Genomic DNA, 16677 nt, shown 5'->3' on the forward strand with positions numbered 1-16677 from the left:
TTTTCCTGAAGACAAATTCTCAGCATTAGATTTCTAGGTCAAAAGTCGTGAACAATTTTAAGACCCTTGATACATTTTGTAAACGTGGCCGACGCTTACTCTTATTGAGAAATCCCCGCTTGGAGGGAAATGTAAAGGTTATCAGTTTCTCTTCTTCCACTTCTGCCCAGTTTTTGGGTGATGCTTCAGTTCAGAAGCTTTTGTAGGTTTGAGTTCTTCTGTGATGAAAGCCCTTTCGTTAGCATCGACACCAGCCTAGCCTCGCCTCTGCTCGTGGCATTAGAGTCCCCATGAGCCAGCACCTGCTTGCCTCTCCAGCTTGCCCACCCTGAGGTCGTACTTCAGCCGAGGAAACCACTTACAGACCCCCAAGCACACCAGGCTCCCCCAAACCCCATACCTTTGCCCCGCCATTCCCTCTCTCTGCAATCTTTTCTCTCCTTTGCCATGTGGCTGATTCCTACTCATTCTTCAAGCTCAGAATAAGCATGATTCCCCTGGAAGGGCTGGAGTGGAGGCCTCCTCTGCTCCCACCACCCCTCTGTCCCAGCCCTTCCCACACTGGAGTGCAAAGGTCTGGTTATGACTCAGTCTCCCCCACTGGCCTGAGACCTCCTTAAGAACAAAAACCATTTCTTTTAGCTGCACATATTCTTTCCTTAAGCAAATATTTATTGTAGTTCCTGCTACAGAAAATGGCATATTATTTATACAGTATTTATTGTAGTTCCTGCTACAGAAAAAGAATAAACAATGTGTAACTCTGCTGAGTAGTCACCACTGGTGGGCCTGGGCAAAGCGCTTTATATATGTGCCCCATGGGGTTCTCCCACAGCCCTGTGAGGCAGGGACAGTTGTCCCCAATTTATAGATGAGGAAACTGAGGCTTGGAGAGGTTAAGTCATGTGGATAGCAAATGGGCAAGAATCGGAAGCTGCATCTGTCCGACTCTGGACATTTTGTTGTTATACAACACTGATCCAAGGACGTGAGCCAGGCTGAGCATAAGTCTCTTTAGGTCACTGCTGTCACCCTGGAAGGAATGGGCGGTCTCTGGCATACCCTTGCTGTTTGATTTTTGTTGAATTTTTAATGAGATAGTTCATTTTCTTTCAAGGTATTTAAACGGTGAATTTTGTACAGAGTTTGTCATTGTTCATATCTGTCGACTATTTGCTCCTCATGGTAATCCTGGGAGAGGCAGGGTATTGTTTTTTTTCTTTTAAATGTGTGACTTTTATTAAATTCTTAAGTTATGTATCATAAAATTCACTGTTTTGGGAGGGGATGGTTCTTTAGGCTTTCACACTCACACTTCCTGCATGAAGAGAGGGAATCCTGGAGAGCTAGGTCCTCAGGTTCTCTCTAAATTGCATCTGATTATGGGGTGTCATGGATTCTACAGGGTGAACATGTTTAAAAACGTGACAAAAGTGTGTTTGCTGGAGCGAATGCTGGACAGGAAGTTAGGAAACCTTGGGTCTAACCACGCATATTGGTTGTGTGAATTTGACAGTTCAGCTCATCTCGAGCCCCATTTCCATCTGAGGTTGACTAGACCTCACATTCCACAAGAACCACTCAGCACAAACAGGCGTGGAGAGCGTCACTGTCTTAAAGCACATTTCCTAAGGTGTCTTCTTGGGAGGAGTCTCTTTGTCAAATGTCTCACAAAACGAAAGGGTCTAAATTTGGAAAAGATCAAACTCAGTTTCCCTCTTGAATATTCACATTACACATCAGCAGAGTAAAGGATCTGGGAATTCCTGACATAAGAACGATCTTTGCTTCTCTTTAACCCAGAATTTTCTAAACTCACTACACCTGGGAATCTCCTTTGGGCTCAGCCTCTAATAAAAACCCTCTGGGCTAGAGTTCCAAAGAACATGGTTTTGAAAGTGCCAAGTAAAAGGCAAACACAGTACTAACTTTAAGGAAGAAAAGAAAAAAGTCACATCAGCTCTTGCCTTCTGGTGGGCTTATTTTTTAGAAACATGCTGGCCCCTGAGAACAGAAAGAGCCGGGACCCTGGCGGTAGCTGCCCACAGTATCTGCTGGTAGTTGGTAGGGAGGGGCGTGGATTTGAACATCTGATTCTGGGAAGGGCAGAGCAGGGTGGGGCTGATCTTCTGGCGTGCAACGCATTAAATACCACCTTTCAGGATTAGCCTGAAAAGCCCTCTATTAAATGTGACAAGGCAGACGGCTGCCTGTGGGAGGCCATGTTCCAGAAGCCAGGCACCAGCTGCCGATGACTCACATTTTCCTGCTTTCTGGTGCCCGGGGAAACCTGCACACCAGCGTGTCTCTGCTTCTGGATATGCAGAGCCCATGCCTCTTTCCCTAGGTCCTGGCTTCTGTCTTATGGCTAAGAGGGAGGTTGTTGGCCCTGGGAGTGACTGAGCTTGAAGCCCCTTCCTCCAGAGACCCTTCTCCTCGAGAACAGGACATACTTCTCTTCCTTGGCTCATGGCTCATAGTTCTTTGTCTTATGGCTGTGATGCCCTTTCTCTCCATCTTCACCCATTCATCCTTCAAGAATCAGTTCAGGCATCCATCCATCCATCCATCAATCCATCCATCCTGCCAGGCTGTTTCCAAAGTATCAGAGAGGCAGCAATGAAGAAAACACATGAAATCTCTGCCCCCATGGAGCTAAGTCTCTTAAGGAACTGCAGGGAGAACTCTAGGAGGTGCCATCCATCCACAGCAACGTGTCTATGATTGGTCCCCTGTGAGTTGTGCCTGACACAGCCAGTGGGGTAACACACCACAGCTCTGATGTCAGTGGGACAAGTCACATTTTTAAACAAACATGTAAATAGAGACTATGTCAGATATACTATATTAAGTACTATGTAAACATAAAGTGGGTAAGAGGTGAGGGGTCTGCAGTCAGGGCAGCGGTGTAAGGTGTTCCAAACAGGGCAGCCAAGGGGAGGACTGTCGGGTAAGAGACACTGAGCCGAGACCTGAAGCAAATGAGAGAGTGAATTTTCCCTACATAGTAGGATTCCAGATTAAATAGGGTCTCGCTGACTTGGCTTTCACTCTGGGGAAAATATACTGCGGCGAGAACCCACTGGAGGGTTCTGAGCAGCAGGCTGCGTGCTCTGTGTCAGCAAGCCTTGCCTGATTCCTGAGTTTGGGTGAAACGCTTCTTTTCCAGGCTTGCGCAGCATCCTCTGCCTTCCTCTCGTGGTCAATGCCGTGGGACCACTGGCACCGATCTGAGGCACATTCTGGGATAGAGGGTTCCTAAGAGGGTCCTGGCGGGATCAAGCCCCAGTTGCTTACAGTGTTAGCCAGATCAGTGCCTGCCTCCCTCACTCCACTTCGTGGAATCACCTCCCAGAATCACTGCTTGCCTCTAAATCCTTGTCTCAGGCTCTGCCTCCAGGGGAACCCATGCAAGACACTCCTTCTGAGGTGGCTACCCTGAATCGTTGCTGTCTGTTTCCTGTCTGTCTTCCTGCCCAAAGGGTGGGGCTTAAGGGCAGAAGCTGTGTTTTATCCATCACCCCATCTCCAGCTAGGAGGTAATACAAATAGTAAATATGCACGTGGCAAAAAAATTCTCAGCCTCCAAGAAATGCAAATTAACAAATATTAATGATAACCAAGGGTGTTTTGGTGGTCTTGGGATGGCAAATTGGGGAGGTACTTTTGGAAAGCAATCTGGTCATATTTGTCAAGGGCTGAAAGCAAGGTTTATACCGTTTGACTCAGTTGTTACATTTCTGAGAATTTAGCCTAACAAATAGTACAAATTCAGGGAAAAGCTTTGTGCATAAAGATGTTCATTGTAGCAATATATATCATTGTGAAACATTAAAAAGAACAATGGGGGAAAATTAACAATCTATTGTGCATTCATAAAATGGAATATTTTGTAGCCACTTAAAAATTATGGTTATGGTAAAATGCAAAAAAGGACACAATCGTGTTTTCTTTTTAACTCCTAGAATTTGCTACATTCCTTGCTGCCTCTGGGACCTGGCACACCATTTCTCTGCCCCGACACTCAGCACTCACCATACTGGCCTTCTCCCCCACCCTTTGTTTGGTCCAGCTTATCTAGAATTATCTTCTCGATCTGAGCTTGCCTTACCTGACCTTTAATAAGGTTGGCAGCCCTTTTACTTTGTGGCCACGGTGGGCACCCTATACTTCTCCTCTTTTGGAACCCCACCTACTCCCAGGATTTGTTAAACCTCTGTCCCTCCCTCATCAGCTCCACGAGAGCTCATTCTACCCTGGCTCATCAGGGCCTGGCCCTGGGCTTGGAGCCGAGGCAATCGGCTGATATCTAATGGGTGCACGGGTGAGTGAATGGCTATGTGTGCTAGGATCACAAGTATGGAAAGTAAAGGGAAATCGAAGAAAAACATCAGAACATTGATTGGAGTTTTTCTGGGAGAGTTGCATTTAGTTTTTGGTCATTTCGCTATCTTTTAAAATGTCTCTAAATTGAGTTTTATTATATTCAACAGTTAGAGATTATGTACTAAAGTATTTATAGGTGAAATTATATGATATTTGGGATTTGCTTTATAATATCTCAGCAAAAACAAAGCCAAAGTGTTTGGAGGGGAAAGAGGTGAAAGGAGAATGGTGAAGTATTTAAAGAATCTGGGTGAAGGTTCTCAGGGGGCTTTTTAATACCACTTCTTTACTTTAGAAAAGAGTTGAAAATTTTTATGTTAAAAGTTAGAAAGAAAAAACACACTTCCTGGCTCTTCTCTAATGACATTTACTACTTTGCTTGGCTTTTCAGAGTGACCGACTCCTCATCAAGGGTGGACGAATCATCAACGATGACCAGTCCTTCTATGCCGACGTCTACCTGGAAGATGGACTCATAAAGTGGGTTGACCAAACAGACCTTTTAAGAAGCCCGTCTCCCTAGGCTGCCGGGCCCTTAGAGGGAATGGAAGGCTGGCGTTCTGTCAGCTCTCGTGACTCTCAGGGATGGAGAGATGTGGGGAGGTGCAAACCATGGTGTAGAAGGGGCTCGTGTTTGTTGAGCGCCCCGTGACCGCACCAGGCTCCCTGCCACGATGCTCACGCAGGCCATGATGCCCACGGAGGCTGTGAAGTACACATGCTGGCCCCTCTTCTGTTCTTGGGAGGGGGGGCCATGGGGTTAAGTGGCTGTCCCACGTTGCAGAATGAGCTAGAGGCAAGGCCTCAATTCCAACCTAGCTCATCTGACTGATTCACAGCTCTTTTTTCTACCTGCCCAGAATTTCTGGAATTGGGTGGAGGGGGCTGGGAGAGAAGGAGAAGGAGACATGTTTAGCCCCCAGGCAGAGCCTTGGCATTTAAAGGGAAGACATGCCTTGGGACTGGAGCTCTCCTTTGCCTTCTCCCCATTGGCTGCCCCTTCAACCCTGCTAGGACGTTCCAAGTGTGTTAGTCTGTCTGGGCTGCCATAACACAATACCCCAGATGGCATGACCTACACAACAGAAATTTATTTCTCCCAGTTCTGGAGGCTGAAGTCCAGGATCAAGGCGCCAGCAGGATGGTTTCTCCTGAGGCCTCTCTCCCTGGCTTGCAGACAGCCGTCTTCTTGCTGTGTGCTCACGTGGCCTTTGCTCTGTGTGTGTGCCTCCAGTTTCTCTTCCTCTTATAAGGACGTCAGCCCTATTGCATTAGGACCCCTGACCTAGCAGCCTCATTTTAACTTAATTACCTCTTTAAACACCTTATCTCCAAGCACAGTCACATTCGGAGATATTGGGGCTTCAGTATGTGGATTTGGGGGACACAATTCAGTCCATAACACCAGACAGTGGTTTTTACGTGGTTTCCACATTTTACCATCTGCTGCTCGGCCTCTTCTTCTGGAGTCTGGAAGAGTAGAGTCGGAGACCATCTCAGGATCCAGCTTGGGCAGCTGGCACTGGAAGGAAAGGCAGAGGGGGTGTGAGCAAGGCCAAGTTGAAACAGGAATGGGGTCTATTGGTGGGCCCATCCCGGGGCCATGTATGCTCTGATGATGATGATGATGGTGGTGAGGAGGAGAAGGAGGAAGAGGGAAGAGGAGGGGGAGGAGGAGAAGGAGGTGGCGGCTATGGATTGTCATGAGCATTAACAGACCACCTGTGCAAAGGCCCTGTGAAGAGGAGGAGCTCAAGGCAGCACTGAGCCCTTCCCTGCCTCCCTCTGCCTGCCCCCACCCCTAGTCCTGGATGGATCTGACCATTTCCGGTCCAACTCAGGCCTCACCTCCTCCAGTTCATTCCCTCCCCTGCCCAGCTCACTCTTTCCAGCCGCACTGAAAACTTGGTGTTTGCAGAACTTGCCAAGCACCCTCACCTGGGAACAGCCTTGCACCCATAAATTCTCCGCCTGAAATGCCTTGCCCCTCCCCCCATTCTCGTTTCATGCCCCTGCCCCCCAACTCCCGTTTGTCCTATGGTCCCAGCTTGTGTGGCTCCTCCTCCAGGAAGCCTTCCGGAGCCCAGGCGCTTCCTCTGTACTGGCTACTGCTCCCTCTGTGCTGGCCGCCTCTTCCCCCCTTGGTCGTGCATTTGCCCCTGACGAGGGGTCTTGCCTTATTGCCTCCCAGCCAGGGACCTGGCACAGTGCCAAGGATGGATGGGACCCTGGAGTGTTGAAGCGAGTGTAACATACAAACACTGACACATCAGATGGTGGGGACCTCGATCTCAGCCACGGTACAGCCTGGAACCAGAAAGGAGATAAAGGCAGATGGTGGGGTGGGGTGTGGTGAGATGCATGATCAAGTGAGGTTTCTAAGTCACCACTGCTTAGATAAGGCACAACCAATTGGCGGCGAGCTCCCCGCTTATGTGGGGCCTCTGGGGTCCTGGGGACAAAGAGACGTGGAGAACCCTTTCATGGGACCACCATTCCCACCAGCGACACACAATTGGAGGTTGGAAGGCTTGCAATCCAGGACATCGGCAGATGGAGCAAGTGCTCATCGGTCGGGTTGCATTTATTAAATGTTTGCTGTATGTGTGAACACCTGGAGACTTAGGACTTAGGCCACCCAGGGTATTCAGGAAATAGGCAGTTTCCATAAATTCAATATTTGTCCACTCCTCTTAGTGGGAGACGCCTTTTACTTTTAACCCTGTTGCTGAAAAGCTTTCTAAGCACTGGTGCTGCTTTTCCTGCCTTATTAAGCAGAGTGAGTGTCTGTGTCTGAATGCCTTGCAGGGTCTTCAGATGGTCACGTGGGGCACGGGGAGGTGTGGAAGGTGGGGAGAGCCTGAGGGACCGCTTGGCATGAGGAGGCTCGGTTATTTCCCTTCACTTTGATTAAACCCCAAGAATCCTTTCATTTTGTGGCCATTCGCCAAGTTTTACTAAAAGCTGTTCAGCTGGGTTTGTGCAGAATCCGTTAGGATTCATCGAGGGCGCCATCCAATTGGCTAAGCATTGGAGAATCAAATGCTGATAGCGCAGGACTTTTTTCTGAGTGATGGTGAGGGTGGCGTTGGGGTGAGGGCAGGTGTCTGCTTCTCCGGCTTCCTTCCTCTCTTCCCTTTCCTTCCATGCACACTGCCGCTGAGAACCATTCCGGGAATCTTCCTCCTAATTCATGGGGGGCGGGGTTCCATTTAGTTTAATCCCAGTTTGGGAAGAATCTGCTGCTTCTGCAGAAGGGAAGCAGGGAGACAGCCGAGCTTGGTGGGCAGAGCCTGGTACTAGACTTGGGGACACTGGGCTTGAATCCAGATCCAACGCTGACTTGCTGTGTGGCCTTCGATAAGTCACCGCCCCGCCCCAGGTTCCGTTTTCCTCTTTTGCAGAATGTGAATACTTCCTCCCTCACAGGTTGTTGGCAGGGGATTAGAGAGGGTTTGTTAATAGGCGATGATCTGTCTGCTAAGAGTGGCCCTGAACTGGAGAACTTTTGGCACCGCAGTGTGGCGGCTAAGTCACAGACCGGGATCAGATTGGGCTGTGACTCCACTGGTTCCCACTGGAGGGCTGTGCCGGGTGTCTGCGCATGTCCATTCTGATTGGGCTGAGCCTCTTCCTTTGCCAGTGCTACGCGTTCTGAACATCCCCCCGTCTTCAGAAGCTAGTGTGAGCGCAAATGAGACCGTCGGTGAAGGGCTTATCAGAAGAGAATCCTATAGTTGGTGCTCAATAGCGATTCACTGCCCTTGTTGTAAAGCTTGGGGGTGACTTCTCTGAACCCCCTTCCCTTCAGCTCCTGGCACATGGCCATGAGCTTGGAGATGGACGCTGGGAAGATTGGACCAGGCAGGATTCTGTACATGACGATGGGAATTACAGAGGGAGTAGGGTGGCGATTAGAAGCAGCAGCGGCTGCAGTTGTAGTGCTGGTGGAATTGGCAGAAATGCTGACATTTCCTGGGGGCTCGCCGTGGCCCTGGCACTGCGCTTGGACTAGACCAGTTTCTGGTTTCAGGGTAGACAGTGTGTGATGCTCCAGTTCTGTGGAAGAGCCCCAGGTAGAGCCCCGTCACTTCTGTGCCCCGACGTGCCTGGGCCAGCCAGCCCAGGAGTCCAGAAAAGCAAGGAGCTTTCACATCTGCATGTGGATTCTGTTTGGGGCCTGACATTGCGGTCACTGAAGGAATATTTTCCTATGTCTTCATTACTGGTGTTTTTAGGTAACTTAGAAAAACTAATATTGGGGCCACATCCCAAGAGTTTAGAACAACTGGATTTCTTTTCTAAATAAAAATTGCTCGTGGTCAGATGTAGTGGTCTCAGCCGGGCACTGACCGTGGAGCTGTTGAATCTGTCCTGGTCTGGCTGAGCCTCCCTCACCCCACCCTGGTGAGGGATACGTCTCCTGACTCTGGTTCCAACACATAAGACACAGCTGACACCGCAGGAGCAAGGCTTTGAAATTCCTAGGCTCTTCTTCCTCCTTTCCCAGCTTTTGGAATTTGCCCTCCTTCTAGAGGAAGTTTCCAGGCACCAAGCACGTGGGGAAACAAAAGTGTTGGTCAGCTTGCCTAGGAAAGCTCTGCCACCCGCCGTGTGATTCCCTCATGGCGGGTTTTACGGTGGCTTAAGAAGCTTTCCCGAGGCTGGTGCTCATGACTGTTTCAAATGAGAACCCAGGTTGCCTGTCAGTATCAGTTTGCCAGGGCTGACGTAACAAAGTCCACAGACTCGGAGGTTTAAACAACAGATATTTGTTTCTCACAGTTCTGAAGGCTGGATGTCTGAGATCAGGGTGTGGGCAGGTTGGTTTCTCCTGAGGCCTCTCTCCTTGGCTTATAGAAGGCTGTCTTCTCCCTGTGTCCTCACATGGTCCTCTCTCTACATGTCTGTGTCCTAATCTCCTCTTCTCATAAAGACACCAGTCAGATTGGGTCAGGGTCCACCCTAACAGCCTCGTTTTAACTTAATGACCCCTTTAAAGGCCTTCTCTCCAAATTCAGTCACATTGTGAAGGGCTAGGGGGTTAGGACTTCAAAATATGGACTTTGGGGAGTCACAGCTCACCTCACAGCCCTGTCTCTGAAGACTTGCAGAGCTAAGGGGACTTTTCACTGCCTCCCCCCCATCGCTCACCTTTGTGTCCCCAAAGCAGTTGCCAAAAGTGTGTGAAGTGCTCTGGAGTGTCAGGCTGTTCAGAGAACCCTTTGCCACTCGATACCGATGCTGGTCTCACTGCTGTTGGATTCAGCTCTGCCACTGCCTCCCCCTGGAAGCCCTCCCAGATAACCAGGCTGGTGAAATGGCCCACCTTGCGCTCCCCACGCCCTATGTGAGCTGGATTGTAACCATCTGCTTTACATGCCTTTCCTCCTCATTAGGCTGTGAGCCCCTGGAGGGCAGGGACCCTGCCTGAGTTATCTCTGTTCACCCGGTGGCCTGTGTAGGACCTGCCTCAGAAATGTTTATCTAATGGAACTGAAGCTGCACAGTTGGCAGCTGTTTTGTTTTTCTTTTAAGAACCATCCGTCTCTGTTGTTTGTGCTCAGGCAAATAGGAGAGAACTTAATTGTTCCCGGTGGAGTGAAGACCATTGAGGCCAATGGGCGGATGGTTATTCCAGGAGGTATCGATGTCAACACGTACCTGCAGAAGCCCTCCCAGGGGATGACAGCCGCTGATGACTTCTTCCAAGGGACCAAGGCAGCACTGGCAGGAGGGACCACGATGATCAGTGAGTCGTACCCCTGCCTTAGGGCATAGGCTGTGACTTCTGCGTCCTCAGCATCTTGAGTAACACCAGGCACTTTGCTCAGGGTACCTGGTGCGCAGGTGGCTAAAGTTTTGGAACCAGTGGTATAGATGTTGTTATGACAGATGGCGCTGTAAGGGCTCAGAGAGGTGAGATAAGTTGCTGAAGGTTACACAGCTGGGAAGTGGTTGTATTGGTCAGTGTTGCTGCCATAATGCTGTGATGATGCTGCATAACAAACAGCCCCCAAACTTCAAGCAAACACTTGTTTTTCTTATTCAAGGGTCCACAGGAATAGGAGCAGGACTAGGTCTGCTTTAGGCTGTGGGTTGAGTTTGGGGTGGGGGTAGCATGGATCTCCCATTCTGGAACCAATGACCAACTCAACCATGCTCTTCTCCAAGTGGAAGGCAGAAGTGCAGGAAGGGTCTGGCAGAAACTTGCTCCTCCTCTTACCACCTCATTTCACCTACACACTGTGACTTCAGCCCTCTGTTCTGTTGGCCAAAGCAAATCACACGGCCAAGCGCAAAGTCCCTGAAATTGCGTTCTGCCCACAGTGAACCATGGTGAGGGTGGGGAGGGAAAGAAGAATTGTGGACAAATAACGCCATCTACCACAGTGGTCTGTCTGGGATGCTGGACTCTTCCTCTACTGCCCTTTGCAGCCAGATTGTTGTATTTTTTTTTTTTTAATCCAACAGTGCTTTTGTTTGGATTCCATTTTAATAAGCAATTTTGATTAAATAGGCAGCAGTGTATTTGAAATGTTCTTTCAATAGTTAGACTCCACATCTAGGTGGCTTGTCCCTGAGCTGGCCCCAGCCCTGCCCATCTCTCCCCATGGAAGAGTTCCTCTGGAGGTGCACGCTGGCTGGAGTTGGCCGCCGTGAGCAGAGCTCATGTATCATAGTTCCTGTCCCCCTGAGCCAGGAGCATATGGCCCAGCTCAGGAGGCAAGCACCGTTCTGATCTCTTTTCCAAAAAGCAGCCCTGTGTCTGCTGGTTAGGAAGGTGGGAGGAGCCCAGATTTTGGACTTTGATCCTAGCTGCCAGGGTTTGCACTGGTCACGGCCACTCAGCAGCTGCACCACTGGGCAGTATTAACCCTCTGTGAGCCTCAGCTTCCTCGTCAGTAACATGGACTTTATAATGTGCCCCCCAGCTCATACATGTGGTTCCTTAACATAATGCATGGCATATGGTGGTAAGTGCTTTGGGAATAGGAGCTGGGATATTCTGAGAGGTGGAGATGGAAGTTGCAGGCTCAGGGGACCTGTGTGAGGTAGAGGACAGAGCCCTGGATGAAGAATCAGGATCCCTGGAGTTCCCCTTTGCTCTTTTCCCATCACCAGCTGTGAAACCCCTGGGGGACCCCTCCACCAACCCCATGGGCCTCATCTTCCCCATCTATAAAAGGGTGCTTTTCAAAGTATGTTTCATGGAGCACCAAGAGCCTATGAAGGCACCATGAGAACCACAGTTAGGAGGTGTGTGAGAGGGGGCAGGGAGTCCTGAGTCCCCACCCCATTTCTTCATTCAGCAGATATTTATTGAGGGTTGCTCTGCACCAGGCACTGTGCTAGGTGGTGGGAAAGAGAAGGAACAAAGCAGACATGACGCTTATTCTCCAGGGGCTCGTAGTCCATGGGGAGTCACTAATCACCCACACAAATGACTGTAAGCGGATTAGTTCTACAGAAGAAAGGGGCACAGTGCTTTGAGCTGTGGGGCAAAGGGCTTGGGGAGGCTTCCCTGAAGAAGTGGCATTTGTGCATCGATCTGAAGGATGAGTGGGAGTTAACTGGGTGAAGAGGGTATAGGGGAGCAGAGCTCCAGGAAGAGGGAACAGCACATGCAAAGGCCCTGTGGTGGGGGAACACAGCTTGTGTTTAAGAGATTGAAAGAAGGCCTAGGAGGCAAAGGTGCAGAGCTTGAAGGGCCGGAATCCTGTGAGATAAGGCTGGGAGGAGAGGATGGTACTGGGCCTTGATGGCCAAGGTCAGAATTTTGGTCTTTTTCGTATGTGTGATGTGCAGCCATTGAGGGATGTGAAGCAGGAAGTGATGTGATCTGTTTTAAAGAGACCTGAATAGAGTGGCCTAGGTTGAATGTGACGAGACCAGTGGGAAGTGATTGCAGTTGTTCAGCTGAGAGTTGAGGGTGGCTTGGACTAGGAGTGTGACCAGGAGGTGGACAGATGTGGACAGCTCCAGGGACACATCAGAGGGAAATCTACAGTGGTGATGGATCAGCAATGGAGGTGCATGAGGGAAACGAAGGCTCAAGAGTAACCCCTTGGCTTCTAGCTTTTGGAATGGTGAGGCGATATCCTTACCATTCTGGGGCGGGGGTGGGGGACCAGCTTTGCCAGTGGGGAGGGGACAGTGTGGCATGAGGTTCTGGACATTCTCATCTTGAGGAGCTCTTGAGTCATCCTAGTGGAGAGTTCAGACTCCTGTGGCTGAGGCGGGGGGATACATTTGAATGAGCAGCCGCGTAGAAAGAAAAGTTGTAGGGCCAAGTCGTAAGGAGTTTGATCACTTAATGGCCAAGTAGAGGAGGAAGAGTCTTCAAGGAAAAAATGGCCACAGAAGTGGGACAACAAGCCAGAAAGCCGTTGCCATGGAAGCCAGGGAGGAGCGAGTTTAAAGAAGGAGGAGGGAGTGATTCACTGTGTTCTGAGAGGTCAAGTAGAGTGAGGACTGGAAGGGTGAATTAGCAAAGGCTGATGCTCTGGGTGGGTGGACAAGTGAGAGGGAGTGGGGAGCAGAGACTGCTCTTTATAGACGTCCAGCCGTGATGGGTGGATGTTGGAAACAGGGTGGGAGCTAGAGGGATGTGCGAAGCCCAGTGAGGTTTAAAAGACAGTTGTCACCCCTTTGATCTGCTTTACATGTAAGGCTTTATTTGAAAAAGGGATGATGAAGTTCATATTCTTTTAGGTCCTTTTCACCTTGGCGTTCTGTGCCCACGAAGGCAGTATGGAGTAGCGGGAAAGGGTCCAGACTCTGCAGCTGACAGGACTCTGGGAATCTTCTCCGTACTGCTTACTAGTTGTGTGACCTTGGACAAGTTTTTCACCCTCTTTGAGCCTAAGTTTCCTCATCTGTCAAATGGGGATATTTTTATTCTCTTCACAGGGTAGTTGCGAGGATTTAATGAGATAATTTATATAAACCCTTTGTGGTGGTATCTGACACATCAGAAACATTCAATAAACAGTCATGATAATGATGGTGATGGTGATGAGGAGGAGGAGGATGAAATGACGGTAACAATGGTGGGGACAGTGGTGGTAATGAAGACTAAAGAGGGTGGTGACCATGTCACTGCTGATGGTTATGATAATGATGGTGACAACTATGGCAGTATTGATGTTGATGGTGGTGGGAATGATGATGAAAAGGATGGTGATGGTGAGGATGCTGATCTTGATGATGTAAGTGGTGGTGATGATGATAATAGTCATGGTGATGGTGGTGATGGGGGGGATAGGGAAGGTCACGATGATTATGCTAATATTGGAGATAATGACGGTGATGATGGCAGTGAAGAGGCTACCACTGGGATGACTTGGGTCCTAAGCATCTTGGAATGTGACACCTATTTTTCTGTCCCAGTTGACCATGTTGTCCCTGAACCTGGGTCCAGCCTGCTGACCTCCTTCGAGAAATGGCACGAAGCGGCAGACACTAAGTCCTGCTGCGACTACTCCCTCCACGTGGACATCACCAGCTGGTACGATGGTGTTAGGGAGGAGCTCGAGGTGCTGGTGCAGGACAAAGGTCAGTTAAAGCCCCAGAATGGGGGCACAGTTCTGGAATCCCTGTTTTGTTTGTGGGTCTGATTTGTGGAGTTAGAATCCCTTTATCTGCATCTGCTATGAGCCCAACTGTGAGCTGTGCCCTGCCCCATAAACAGTGGAAAAATTGGACCCTCCTTAAGGAGTCTGTCTTCCTCTCCTTCAGGCCTTTTGGAGGTCCCCCTGTTTATAGAAGAAAGCCCAATTTCCTTATCCTGGCACACAAGGCCCCCACTGATCTAGCCTCACTTTTCTTTCTCTACCATAAACTCATCTGGGTGCTTCTTATCCTGGACGCCATCCCCTGAAACCTGCTACTCCACTGGGCCTTTGCTGTTGCAGTCTCTGCACCCCCTACCAGGGATGCCCTTTCTTCTACTCTGCTTCCCAGCTCAACTATCCCAGTTTCCCCAATCAGAACTTCAGAACTGCTTCATCCCTTGAATATCCATAGAAGGTTACTTGGGCCTCTTTGGGGGCACCTTTTCCATTATTTCTGGATTGCGGGACACTGGTTGTCTGTCTGGCTCTTCTGTTAAACCCTGAGCTTACCAGGGAGGGGATTATGTCTGTGCATCTCTGTATCCCACCCTCTCTCCCCTCTGTGTGAGCTCAAACCAGACATCTCTGCACAGTGTGGGTACTTTACAGTGTGCCTTACACCAAATGGAGGTGAATTGAACTGAACACCCACAAGAGCAAGAGAACAGAATAAACCAGGCGTGAGTGGTCCCTCGGAAAGAGGCAGTTCTGAGGCTCTCTGAGGAAGCGCCCTCAAATGAATGAGATGCTTCAAGGAGAGATAGGGGGGTGTTTTCAATTTTTTTAATATATATGCTGTGTTTTCTCATAAAAGTATCATCACCCAAATACAAAAAAAAGTCAGAAAATCAAGAAAAGGAAAAAGTTTTTCCCTTTGGTCTTACCCCCCAATTGCCACTTACCATTAATATTAAGGATTATTGCTTTCTGTTCCCTATCTATTTAGACAATTTTCTCCATATATAGTTATACGACAGCAGTTATTTGGAATCCTTTTTTCACTTAACATTTTATGAGTAATCATTACTCTTCATTAATAACTTTTTAATGGCTCGTAATACACAATGTAATGGTTAATTTGCTTAGCTATTTCCTTTTTATTGGGCATTTAGGTTTTCTGTTTGCTTTACTGTAAATCGTGTTTGGTGAACATCTTTGTATATAAACACTTGTTTGCGTCTCTAATTATTTCCTTAGATTACCAGAGGTGGCATTACGGGGTCAAGGTTTTAACATTTCTCAAAATCATGACACTCACCGCCAAATTGCTTTCCCCAGAAATGCACCCACTTGCATGCCCACAGCCCATATCTCTCACTCCCTGCATGTTTGCACCATTGGGTATTATTACTTGTATGAAATCCTTGCTAATTTGATGAATAAAAGTCAATCTACCATTGAACATTGCAGTTCTCTAACTGCTAATTACATTAAACATTTTGCATACGTTTTTCCTTTATGTGAATGTCCGACTGTGTTCCTTGCCCATTTACCAGTTTGGGTCTCATAAGTCTGAGCTTCTATATCCAGATGGTTTTATCCCTTCGTTGAAGTTGCTGTGAATCACACTCTTGTTTTGTACAGAATCAGGGTCCAGGTTGTAGAAAGATCCCAGCAGTTGATCCCAGCAGAATCTGAATCCTGTCCTCACACTTCTTGGCCTTGTGACACTGGGCAAGTCACCAAGCTGACCTCTCGGAGGCTCGCCCAGTGACTCCCCATACATAGTGTCAGAGCTCTGGTACCAGGCGTGAGACTCCTGGTCTGAACTCGGTGTTAATTCTCCAGTCAAAAGAAGGAAACAACCCAAATGTCCATTAAAGGATGATTGGATAAACAAAATGTGGTCCATCCTTACAGCGGAATGTCATTCAGCTTTGAAAAGGAAGGGAATTCTGACACCTGCTATGACATGGATGCACCTTGAGGACATTATGTCAAGTGAAATAAGCCAGTCACAAAAAAGACAAATGCTGTATGACTGTGCTCATAGGAGATGCCTAGAATCGTCCAATTCATAGAGAGAGACAGAGTAGAATGGTGGTTGCCAGGGGCTGGGGGAGGGGCAATGTGGAATTAGTGTTTAATGGGGACAGAGTTTCAGTTTTGCCAAGGTGAAGCGTTCTGGAGATGGAAACACAACAATGTGAACGTACTTAATGCCACTGCGCTGACAAATGGCTCCAATAGTAAATTTCATGTGAGGTATATTTTACCACAACTAATGAAAAGCAGCAGTTATTTCTTTGCTCACAACTCTGTGGAAAGGCACTTCGGTTTGGGCTCAGCTGGGCGGTTCTGCTCACCGTGGCTCACTCATGCCTTGCGCCCCAGCTGGGAGGATGGGGCAGGTGGGACGGCTCTCTACACCCTCCCTTCCCCAGCAGGCTCTCGTGGGCTTCTTCCCTTGGTGGCTCCACAAGGGTGAGTGGAGCTGCAAGCCCTCTGAGGCCCAGGCTTGGAATGTGTCCACTGACACTTCCGCTTTGTTCTGCTGGGCGGAGCCAGTCTCGAGACCAGCCCACGCTCAAGGAGTGAGGAAAGAGGTTCTACCTCTTGAGAAGGGTCACTGCAAATGTCTTATGAAACTTTAAACTATTTACCAGCCTGTTTAGTCTCTTTCTGCCTCCTACTTCTACATGAAATTATCTTATTTGTTTGTTTGTTCATTGCG

General features: G+C 48.8%; 1 protein-coding gene across 2 annotated transcripts in view; it reads left to right on the forward strand.

Annotated features, from left to right (window-relative positions):
- Positions 1-16677, forward strand: part of CRMP1 (collapsin response mediator protein 1) — a 65653-nt gene that overhangs the window by 17638 nt on the left and 31338 nt on the right. For both annotated transcript variants that reach the window (XM_061191224.1, XM_061191225.1), the window contains exons 2-4: positions 4778-4866; positions 9954-10138; positions 13780-13944. In XM_061191224.1, coding sequence (XP_061047207.1) covers positions 4778-4866; positions 9954-10138; positions 13780-13944 — 439 coding nt within the window. The remainder of the gene's footprint in view (positions 1-4777; positions 4867-9953; positions 10139-13779; positions 13945-16677) is intronic.

This window comes from Eubalaena glacialis, chromosome 5 (genome assembly GCF_028564815.1).
Source record: "Eubalaena glacialis isolate mEubGla1 chromosome 5, mEubGla1.1.hap2.+ XY, whole genome shotgun sequence".
Lineage (NCBI taxonomy): Eukaryota > Metazoa > Chordata > Mammalia > Artiodactyla > Balaenidae > Eubalaena > Eubalaena glacialis.